Raw genomic sequence first — 12,653 nt, 5'->3', positions numbered from 1 at the left:
TTCTAGTCCAAGGTCCAATGCTTCATTACTGCTAGCTCGTTCAGATAAGAACACACACACACACACATACACATACGCACATGCACGTGAAACACACACATACACACACACACAACCCCTGCTGGGATCATTAGAGATATTCATAGTCAGAGTGCTCCATAGCATCCAACATGCAATGACAAATTTGTGCAAGACAGCATGAAGGCCAAATATACCCTCTCTCCATGCTCTCTCTCTACACACACAGACAGACACACACACACACACACACACATTTCCTCATCTTGGACGTCTATCTTTAACTCTTTGGTGACTGCTCTGCTTACATCTGTGTGAATACCTCGGAATTAGAGAAGAAGCTAAAAAAAAAAAAAAGCAAAATCATCTTCTTTATCATCCGTCTCTCACTTACACCTTCCTCTGACATCATGCTGACAAGATTTCAGAAAAAAAGCAAGAGACGTTTCCTACAGATGCTCTGTAACCAGGTTCAGATACGACCAACAATGAGCAGGACCACTTGTGTTTAATACTGTTCACACAGTGGCCGCTGAAGGCCTCCGTATTGAAGGGGCATCTGGGGATTAAGGCTTTAGTTTAGATACTGCTTGGTGGATATGACACACAACTTTCTGAGACGGTTACCTAGCAACCGTTGCTCCGCTACGAGGCAGCTGATGGAGTTGCTAAGAAAGCACTGATTCCAGAAGGGTTTTCCTCCCATCATTCTGTATTCCAATTAGGAATTCCACCTGAATTAACGTGGCCAGTATCAAGAAAAACTGAGGAGGTCGCTGTGGCATTTGAGATATATGATAATAATATTATTAATTAATCAATTAATTGATCACAAAATGAATCATTAGCTGTGGCCCCTGCTAGCTACAATACCACGAGTGTGTCATGTTGCTCCAGAGCCATGATGTTGGGTTCAAGTCTGTCGAACCAGTCGCATTCTGAAAGTGTGAAAGAGTGTTAATTGAAAGCCAGAGCAGAGTAAAAGTCTGGGTTAAATGCATGAGAGCAAGGACCTGAGGCCAGCTGATCCTGCTGGAACATCCAGTCGATGAAGCTTGACCTTTGGATGACTGCTCTATGGCTCATGCCTGCCCTGTCTGGGACCTGAAGAGTCTCAGCGCTGACCCTCTAATTCCCACAGTAAGTATTGTCTGTCTGACTGCGCTGGCACAGGCCGGTCGAATATGAGGACAGATTTAAGCACTGATTTAGAAATGGCAGCCTGTCCCAAAATGTATCAGGGAAGAGGGACAGTCGACTCTTGCTAGCTAGCTGCTCTGACGCACTCACTCACTCACACACACACACACACACACGTACAGTCTGTGCCGGGCTGGCAAAGCAAAGCTTTAATATAAATGTCCCCTCAGCTGGAAATTGTTTCCAGTGCAGCTGAAAGGCTCCTTTTATTGAGCTAGTCAAACACCACCAACCCCTCCACCCCCCTCATCCCCTACTTCTCTTTCACACACGCCTGCGCACAAACACACACACACTTCTATGCTCCACATTTTGACTTACAATGAAATACAGTGTGTGTGTGTGTGTGTGTGTGTGTGTGTGTGTGTGTGTGTGTGTGTGTGTGTGTGTGTGTGTGTGTGTGTGTGTGTGTGTGTGTGTGTCTGTTTTTCTTCTTCGCTTAAGTGTTTTTGTTTTACATCTATTCAAATTATAGACACAAAAGGAATGTACAGCCAAATCGCTTCATGGAAAGTTCCCTTTCCTGTAACATCCCTTGAATGCAAAATAATATTCCAAAAAAAAAAGGGGGGGGGGGGGGGGGGAGACTGGATCAAGATGCATGAGTGTGTCAATGTAATCAATGCCTGGGTGTAAACCTGAAATCAATACTGTCCATGCACTGTGTGCATTGATTGAGCATGTTATTTGTGCAGAATTTCCATTAGGAACTTATTATCTAAAAAGGGACACACAAGCTACTGACTGAGCGAGCCCCCATTTGCAATTATGATTCACACTAGTTGACATTACATTTGAGAAAGCAAACATGTCACCACACACACAACTGCCTGGGTTTATGGAGAAGTGAGCTTTCCACCTCTTAAAGAAACAGGCCCTTTGAAGTGAACTGCAGCAAGATGAGCTTTTGTTTGTTCGCAATTCACGTCTCGGCTTTCACAACTCAAGTTTCTCTTCCTCCTTCAGGTTTCTCCATTCAATCAGACCACAGCATCCTCTTAATTTCATGAGCATCAGGTTGTAACTTATCTTCTCCTTTTTTTTAATTTAACTCAACCCTGAACTACTTAAGCTGAGTTAGAGTCAGGACGTCCGCCGACGTGACCGAGGACTTAAGGGGGTCATATCATTGATATCATGAACGTGGGCTATTTTTTAATCATCTGTTGAGGAGTTTGCATTTAATATTTCACCAGCAGAGGCTCCCATTGTGGAGAGGGCTGTCAACAGCTTCATGTCAGAGAAACAAACTGTTGGAAAAACAATTAAAATATAGAACATTTGGGGAAAAAAATGGATTAAAAAGTCAAAGAATGTCAGTCTTTCTGCTGCTGGTCAGACCAAACCCAGGGACACCAGGGACCGAATGGCAGAGAGCCAAAGCCTAGACGCACAACACCATTACATGCAAACAATGGCCTTTAGATGCAGCTTAGTTTGTGCTGGTATCTGGAGCAAAAGTGAACTGGAGTGGGTGTTAACTCCACTGGCCAAGCCAACAGCAAACACGTCACCCTCAACAGGAAGAACAGGTTGTGCTTCAGCTGGTTTCTCTGTGCAAATCCTTGCATGCATAACACACACACACACACACACACACATACACACACACATACCTCAAAATTGGCTGCAGGCGTACAGGAGTGTAGTTAGGGTTACTCTGTCATGTTAGCGCCATCTGAGAGCTGCCGTATTACTCACATTCACACCCAGTCATTTATGTCAAGCAATGACTGTTACACTTGGCGTAAAAGCCGAGGTGTATCCTTACTTTACTTCTGTCCTGAGGTGTTCAGTGTCCAGCGCGGACTGTAGTGACAACTCGCTGGAAATGTCGGGTACATTATGTCGCTATCGCCGCTCCGATGATTCCGGTATTCAAAGACACACAGCGCGGAACAAAGCGCCTATTCACTGTCAAGAGAGATCAGGACCGCGATCAATAGTGTAGACCAGAAGTTTTTCCCCTTGAACCCTTGGTCCACAGGAGCCCCCCGAAAACCAGTGAAGTAGTTCAACACATTCCTGAGCCTGAGCAAAGCCATACCTGCCAACAATGACTGCTGGACTGACTGCTGAAAAGAAGGGGAATTTCCCGCAGAATGAGCCCTGATCCCAACGTCCACACACACACACACACACAGACACTTATTCTTCGAAAACCCTCCGGATTACTCATGGAAGCGTTCAGGCCTCGAACTGGGTTGATCAGAATTGCAAACTGACAACAAAGGAGATAGAGTTCCTTCAGAGTGAGACACCTAACAGCTATAGCTTCATCATGAAGATCTAATCTGATTGGTTATTAATGTTTGCCCTCTGAAATGTATCTTTCTCCTGCATCACGGAGGGTGACCAACCACAGAAGCCTTTTAACATGATTTACCATCAGCAAACATCCAAGTTAATCAATCAATCAATCAATCAAGTGTATCAATTACTAGACATTTCAGGAGACCCCATTTGAATTCCAGGCGACCCCACGTGGGGTCCCGACCCCAAGGTTGGAAAACACTGCACTAATGGTTTAGAATATATACATATAGTAAATAAGAACTTGTTGCCGGGCAAAGCTGTAAACATGTTTGCAAAGAGAGATTGTAAATATGAACTTAAAGCTAATATTAAAATGTACGTCCATCTCTGTAAAAGTGGTGCATAAATGGAACAATCTTGAGATTGAGAACTGAAATTATGTGAGACACTTCAGAGATTTAAAAGTCTCCTCAGAAATAAGATTATCAATAAATATAAACAAATGGTTTAATTTCTGCTAAGTGTGGTTCAGCTGTTGCTTGGAATAATTATTGAATGGTGTATATTTGGTTGGGATCGTTGCCTTTGCAAAAAAAAAATATAACTGGGAACAAGGATTAATAGAAATGGGTGAATTGCAAGTTACAAGCTTATAGCTGCAGCCTATTTCTTTTGTGATGTTTCATTATGTTTCTTTGTACTGTTGCTATGTCGATTGACAAAAAGAAATAAATCAAATCAGAGAGTTTGAATGGGACATCCCATAACCCCATGTTTAAACGAGTTGTTTAGCAGATTCATTGTCAGGAAGCATGTGTGGTGGCCTCCTGAGAACAGGGAAACATGACTTTGTTCATGTTTATTGCTCTTGCTTTGAGCTAACATCAAACAAACCACCCATATACCCATTGTGAACATCAAGCTACCGGTGCTGCACATTCTTCCCCAACACCGTTTTCCTTTTGTTTCTCTGTGTTAGCTTTGTGGTGCATCCACGGCACAACACAGGAAACCAGGGTAAACTGTGTACAAACACACAACACAAGTAGACTTACTCTACAGTGATCACAACTCTCGCACACGTGGAACACGCATCAGGTTGTGAAAATGAAAATTCAGACCCTGGAAATGTGATATTTTGGCAATGTACATTCAGTAAGCTCATCACACTGCATGACCCCCATGGAGGAAGACGTGCAGATATAGAGCGCGTTATAAATAACCTGCCGGCTGGAGCAGATATCAAAGATGGACAGGGCGGAGCAGGAATGCAGACAGGTATGTACTACTCTATCCGTGAGGGCAGACAACACGATGGGATGCACGTGCATGGACACATGCCACATCCAGGACCGAGAAGCCAAACATGAGCAAACAAACCGTTACATAAGCAATCAATGGATGAGGGGCTCACAATGGGACTTCCTGTTGGTGTTGCAGACATGCGTCAATACCATCGAATCAACTCTACAGAGGACGGCTGGACACACACACACACACACACACACACACACACACACACACTGACGACTGCTTTGCTAACGCCAGAGACTGTCCACATAAATACAAAGTCTCATCCATTTCACATGAATATCAATAAATATAAAATCAGCCAGTTCTCCAACAGAACCACCATGGAGTCATTTACCAACACTGGAGCCTGGTAATACAACCACACGCATTATTAATAATACCACGAGCAGCTGAGTGTTCACATCATTCATCCTAAGTGGAGCAGAGATTTCAGTTGTGTTTGTCAGTGTTTTCCCACTTTGACTCACTTTGTGGAAATTCTTCCCCCTTGCACCTTCACAACTCCTGTTGGAGCGAACCGTGGCGCTGCCAGGCCGACATGTGACAGTGTCAGAGTCGATATGTCAACTCCTGCACCCAGGCGGTGGATGACGTAATCCTGATCTGTGACTCAGACTCGTAACACATGGCATTGGTAACACACACACACACACATTCATTGACATGTCTCATCCAACTGACTCTCTTCTCTCTCCACCTCTGAACATGCCAATCAAAGAGCGGCTCCTGCCTGAGGCGGAGGAACGCCTGCGGACTTCTCTTGGCCTCCAGCTACTTGGTGTCACACATGCTGAGCTCAGCCCGAGTGGGAAGAGCGAGGACGGGGGACTGCTGTTTTCAGCAGCAAGGATTCCCCTCAACCCCCCCCCCCCCCCCCCCCATTGTCCTTTCATCCGTGACCGACACACCGCCGACCTCTGACCCCTAACCTTTGACTCCTTTGTGTGTGTCTTTGTGGGTATGTGTGTCTGTGTTTCTGTGCGGCCAAAGGAGGACTCTGAACAATGCAGGAATGAAGTACAAACTGCTTTTAAAGCACCAGAAATACAGACACAGACAGAAATAACTACACAAATACATTGATACTTGATGCAATCAGAAAGCTATAACTAAGCATAAAGCTGGAATAACTACTTGATTCATTGATTTGACAACTCAATTAATTGATTTGTTGATTGATAGGAAGCTAATGGTTGGCATTTATTTGATAATTGATTCATTGTAAAGTCATTATTTTAGCTGGAATGTGAAAGATTGATGGGTTCTGGCTTCTTCAATATGAATCATATGAAAGACATATTTTGTTAACAATGCAATTATTGACAGATGAATGGGAAACACAAATAATCTGTTGTTGCTGCTCTAGAAAAAACCCAATAAACAAACCCAAAATATTTATTGTAACCAGAGAGGGAGTCAAAAAAAAAAGCCCACACACTGGCAGCCACTTGTACCAACTTTATAAACAGTGTTTTGAATCAACAGACAGCAGCAGCACTTCTAGGCAATAACAGAGTGGACTTCAACAGAGTTTATAAACCTATCCACCCGTAGAAGAACTTATTGTGAGTTATTTTCCAGTTTCGAAATCCCAATCAATGGAAACCTACTGATTAATACTAGAGATGAACAATTTCACCTCAGGGTTAAAACGTTCTGTGATACCTCCTGTTCTGGTTGAGTCAGACCAGCGATTACCACCTCCAACGCAAATTAACACATACTCACCACTGCACAAATGACTGGGTGAGTGTGTACCAGCATGTGTACATGTGGTAACGGCGTTGAACTCTTCTTATCATTTCATGATCAAATGTGTCTCTGTTGGCTGTCAGTATCACACTGTCACGTTGGTACCACGTTATACCACAACACCAATATCTGGAACATGAGAAATATACTGATTTATGAATGACTTTTGTTCCATCTCCACTAACAACAACCTTCTATGGCTGCTGATGAGCGCGAGCAACCCGTGAGAAGACACAGACGTCTGCAGCATAACACCAGGAAACTGTGGTGAGTATAGAGGTTAAGCAGTTCTTCTAGTGATCTGGAAATAGTTTGACTATCTAAAGCTGGATGTACGGCTGAGCAGCGAGCCTACGTCTACTTTATTTTTGTACTAGGTATACCGTGGGTTTGCTAATGCTTTGCACCTTTTTGAAAAGGTAGCCTTCTATCCCCGTGAGCGTATATTCATTCTCATACACCGACAGCCAGACTGAGAAAACACAACCTTCTTGCATTTCAAAAAAACTCAAAACTTCATAATTTACTGTAACATCAGACTGGTTTTTAAATGTCTTCATAACTGTGTATCACCCCTGTTTTCTGCACTGATAAAAAGACGCTGGAGCTCAAGCCAATTAACACACGAGCCTCCTACAATGGTGACAGCATTGTTCCTAAGTGCACAACATCATTTGGACAGTCTGCCTTCTCAATAAAAGGAGTTAACCTATGGAACACTTCACCCACTCACCTGAAACTGGAGACTGATACCAACTGCTTTAACAGAGGACTAAAAGCATGGTTAAAAGCAAAACAACACATGTATAAATACAGACTTTCTCATTGTTACTAATATTACTGTTGCGATCATAATTTCTGTTTGCTTCATCTCCTCTCGCTGATCTTGTGCTCTGTGTTTTTAGATTAGCATATTACTGTTGTGATCATGAACTTTGTTTTATTTCCTTTTGCTGATCATATGCTCTGTATTTCCAGAATATTACTGTTGTGATCATGCACTTTGTTTTATCTCATACTGTTGATAATATGCTCTGTGTTTTTAGAATAGCCGCCTATGGACTGGTGTTGAAAATGAGCACATGTGCTATAAACACACCCAAGCAAAGCATCTGGTCTGTCCACTGGAACAGTCTCAATGTATTTGTGATGTCCATTTCAAATAAAATAAACATACCAGTAACATAACAAACAAGCCTCTCGTGGTAACACTAGTTCAAACTGCCTTTTCAGACATTGACAGGAACCACGTCTCACATCTTTTCTAATTTATATGTCATTTTGTATTATTATTATCATTATGTGGCATATTACATGTACAACTGCTGTGTGTGTGTGTGTGTGTGTGTGTGTGTGTGTGTGTGTGTGTGTGTGTGTGTGTACCTGGAGCTCCCTGTCCTGTCCTGTCAGCTATGCCGGGACACAGCGAGCGCAGTGATGTTTGAAATTCACTCTCTGCTTTGTGGGACTCTCTGTCATGTCTGGAGTATATTCATTGAGCGGTGCTTATCTGAACTGAGGGGCTTTATTCTCCTGCTGCTCCTGCACCGCTCTGTCTCCTCGTTTGTTCCTTGATACAAACACACACACACACACACACACACACACACACTCACATACCTGCAGTGCACCTCCACACACTAACACACACACACAGGCATCCAGACTTTAGATCCGAGCGTCTCTCGCTGTTGCCATGGGCACCATTTCGACCTTGTCAGCACTTCTGAGATCTGCCTGGGGCGAGGTAATTTGCCCCCTCCCCATGCTTCACTCTTCGAAAAAAAAAAATCCCATCCTCCATTCTCCAGGGCCATGACTATTCCTTCTCCTTTTCTTTCTCTCAGATTCATTCAGCCACAATGTTTGGCACCAGCAACCTCCTCTCCTCCCACTCCCACTCCCACTCTATACAGCCTTTAGAAGTGTGTGTGCATACACTTACTCTTTCCACAGACTTGGAGAGGAGCAGGGGAAGGTGTGTGTGTGTGTGTGAGTGTGTAGTATGCGTCTGCTGCTGATTTCAACCACACAAGATGAGTTAAATGCAGATAGCTTATATTACATACAATCTACAACATAATGATGTAGATTGATGCATACACAGAGTTGCACCACAAAGAGAGGCGAATTGCTCCTTTAGCGAAGCTTTTCCTTGGCAGAAACCCTGAAACGTCTTACTTATGTGCAGAGTTTGACCTTTATGTTTCTGCTGCAAGGCACGTTAATAACATGAGCCTGAAGACAGCAGCTCTGGCTTGAATAAACTCCATTCAGAAAAAAAAAATGTCCCCGAGTTGGGAGTTGAAAGAACATTATTACTTCACCGTCAGAGGAAGGAGCTTCATGCCAGAGGCATAAAATGATGCAATAATAATGTGATACTTCCCCCACAGGGAAATACAGATCAGGGTGAGGAAGAAAGCAGCTGGCAGGGATTCAGCGCTCGGTGTGTTGCTGAAAGAAACTTCAGCGTGGTGGTTAAAGGACTGAACCAAACTCTCTGGTTGAGTGATAAACTAAACACTATAGTTTTCCAGTAATCACTAGCAGGAGCCGATCCCATTGTATTTAATCTAGCTGTAAGATAAGATAAGACTTTTTATTGATTCCACTTATGGGAAATATACGTTTTACAGCAGCATAGAGAAGAACAAAAAAGGTATAAAAGATATATAAGAATATAAATAAGGGGCATTATGTGCAGGTTTGTACAAAACATTTAGGGAAGTAAGTCGTTCCAAATCAACGTATTGAATCTTTTAAAGTTGTTTGTTTGGTGAGGATTAAAGCTAAATGTCAGCCAGTGCAGTAAATTCCTCTGAATTGTTTTGTTGAAATTTGAAAATATAACATCATATTAAAGGATCCTCATATCATGCTTCCTCTAATCCCATCAATAACACACTTAGTCATCTTTATTGTGATTTATAGACCAATCATAACACTGAGACTAACCCTAAACCTTATCATTCTGCTGTGTTGAAGGCTTTTATACTTCTTGGACGTATCACATTTGCTGTAAGTACCCTCTCTCTATACACTGAGCATTTCACATGAGGCTTCACACATCCATACAGATGGTGACGTAACAGAGGACTTTCTATGAACGTTCTTTAGGATTCAGGAGGATTTGGCTATCAGTCGTAATAACAGATCGGAAAATGAAGGATTCTGCTCCTGATTATGTGTATAATCCATGGGAAATGTCTTGTGATGTGCTATACTTAGACTTCCAGCGCGTCATAAATGTATACATAGAGGCCGGCTCACCTCTAACTTCCTCACAGCATTATCCCAGCATCCTGACAACATAATGGACCTGCTGTTCGGGGGATCAGCTGAACTCGGACGGGCAGGAGTGTACGGGCACAGCTGGGATAGCTGATCTCCGCGTGGAGGGACACATTACGTGGTTTATCCTTTCTATACATAGACCTGGAGGTATTCTTAGAGCCGCCACACACTATAGCATCGGGGATGACAGACGTAAAACCGCCAGACAGGGGCAAAACATTACGTATACGACTGGGCGAACCCAACAAAACACATTTTATACGCCTTTTAATTTGTGAAATAGCCTGCCCATGTGACGCTGACATAAACTTTTACGAGGAGAGGTCATAACAACACAAGCCATAAGCTGGTGTAAAACAGCTAAACAAGTCATATAAGGATAACATCTCTGAGGGGGTGAACTGATACCATCTCCTGATGATGATGACTACAGAACAAAGGTTGCAATTTAGCTTCCTTAAGGTACCACCACTCTTAAAACCCCTCTAAACACCAGAGTCTATATACAGCCTTGTTTTATATGATGCTATACTGGTTCAACCATAAAACATAGTGCAGCCTACTCAGGTACAGATTGATTCAAATAAAACCCAAGTATTACATTTACACATGACAGCTAATGACGTTGTTAGACCATGTTTCCATTGACATCTGGATGTACTTTGTCTATTGGCCTCCAGAGATTTACATATGAAAATCAATTAGTGCACGGGCCTGGGTTGTGTCATCCATCACAGTGAGCATTAAGGCTCCGGCAAAATGATTTACTGTCTATAGAATGAGAGATAATACTGAACCAGGTCAGCTCAGAAGCCCAGACATTGACATCAGTGCAATATTGCATACAATACAGCTGAGCCCTGCTATAGACTCAATATTCTTTTCCCTCTTGACACATCTATGTTGTTTCATCATTGCATCTTCACCGCATATGAATCAAAATCTTTTGGTCAAATTTGCAGTATCATTGTGAGGAAATTAAAGCCTCTCAAATCTTTCTGGATGTAATAAATGCCTCAGCACACAAGTGTAATATGACTCCCACTGAACAGGAATCCAGACTAGATGAGCAATGGATTATGGAGAATAAGCAAGTTTCAGGTGTGTTGTAATAAGAGTTTCATACTGTAGAGAGGAATAAATGGGAGCCAAAGGCTGCCTGGGGCTGGGTGAAAAAAACACATAAAACAAAACAGTAGTTTGTAAAGGACTTCTGGGTATAGGCTACACAAAGTAGAGGATTTAAAGTTCAGAGGAACTTGAATGAGGAACTTTCTCAAGTGCTGCTCTGCTCAGCGTTTTCATTATAAACCAGCGCTGTGGGGATCAATGGAGGTGAAAGGTACAGTGTGAGAGAAAAAAAAAGTGACAGTAAAGCCTCTCACCATGTCGGCCGGTGTGCTGCCCGTCATCGCGGAGGTTCAACCGGTCCTCGGTAAAGGTTCACACTCACTCACTCACACACAAGGCGAGGGCACGGATATTCCCTCTTCTCCTCTCCCTTGTCCTCAGCTCTGTGAAGCCGGGGGAAGCTCGTCGTTGCCGGGTTCAGAGGAGGAAACAAATACACTGTTTATCCCTGGTGACTCTCTCTCTCTCTGTGTGTCTCTCTCTCTCTCTCTCTCTCTCTCTCCACAGTCAGCACCGAGGTAGTCAAGACGTGCAGCGCTTCTTCTTCCTCTCTATTGCACAATCATGTCGCTGCCTGGTCGCTTTTCCTCCACAAACTCGCTGTGAAACGTGAACAGAAAGCCTAGCGTTGTGCGTTGTTGCAGTCGGAGACGCTGTCGACCCGAGGGGCCTGCTCCGACCCACCGAACATCAAGAATATCCCGCTGGAGAAAAGGTGCCTACGCCATGCGAAAAAAAAGAGCCCCGACACGACTGGCACATCCGGACACAGACCTCTCTCTCTCTCTCTCTTTCTCTCTTTCTCTCTCTCTCGGTGGAAGAAAAAAAGAACAAAAAATATCCGCAATAAGGTTCACCGGTTGGTTACCGTCCTTAGGTCAACTCAGACGCGGCCGCCGGGTGGTGGAGGACGGCGTCCGGCGGAGAAATGTGTCGGTGCCTGACTGTGTCTTTCTTGACGACGGGAGTTTGCAGTGCTTGTTGTTGTTAACGCTCCGGACTGCGCTGCTGCTCTACGTCCAGCAGCCGCTCAGCTGTCATCCTGCCTCCGACGGTGAAGCCGCTGACGGCCAACCACACCGGACTTCCGCTTACGTTTTTCAAAATAAAACCACCTTCACCTTTACTGCGCAGAGCTCGTTTATTTTATTTTTCTTCTCTTTTGTCATGTTATTCAAAACACACGTGCCTTTTTCATAAAGCTGGAGGTTGCTTTTTTTTTTTTACCCATGGCCTAATTATTGTGATTTATTTCAGTATAGGCTAGGCTACTGATTCCCTAGCCTACTACTGTATGTTGTTGTGTTTTTTTTTCATATTTTAGCCTACTACATTTATTAACAGCTTTAGTAACCAGTTACCTACTTTGCAGATTCAGAGTAGCCTATTAATATAAAAAAAAAACGAATCAACCGAAATCAACTACAGTGCTACATGACAATATTTGAGATATTAGTTTGGCAGTAGCCTACAGGGAAAAGTTACTAGGCCTACTAGTAGCCTACTATAGCTCCAGTTTTGCCAGCTGTTTAACTGTAGTCATGCCAAGACATTAATAAATGACTAATTGTAAACCAATGATTATGAAATAGGCCCTATTTGTATTTTTTAAAGAAATCTGCCATTCTGCATGATTTTTTTCACTTACTAATTTACATGTGACGCTTTATATAATGTCTATTTAG

General features: G+C 43.2%; 1 protein-coding gene across 1 annotated transcript in view; it reads right to left on the bottom strand.

Annotated features, from left to right (window-relative positions):
* The window catches only part of ubl3a (ubiquitin-like 3a), a 32,553-nt gene extending 20,547 nt beyond the window's left edge, over positions 1-12,006 (bottom strand). The window contains exon 1 of the mRNA XM_083987222.1: positions 11,223-12,006. Within this exon, the coding sequence (XP_083843348.1) occupies positions 11,223-11,249 (27 nt within the window). The 5' untranslated portion in view covers positions 11,250-12,006. The remainder of the gene's footprint in view (positions 1-11,222) is intronic.
* Positions 12,007-12,653: the final 647 nt, after the last annotated feature.

Source organism: Trachurus trachurus (assembly GCF_905171665.1).
Source record: "Trachurus trachurus genome assembly, chromosome: 14".
In the NCBI taxonomy this organism is placed as follows: domain Eukaryota; kingdom Metazoa; phylum Chordata; class Actinopteri; order Carangiformes; family Carangidae; genus Trachurus; species Trachurus trachurus.
This window is presented reverse-complemented; position numbering and strand designations above follow the sequence as displayed.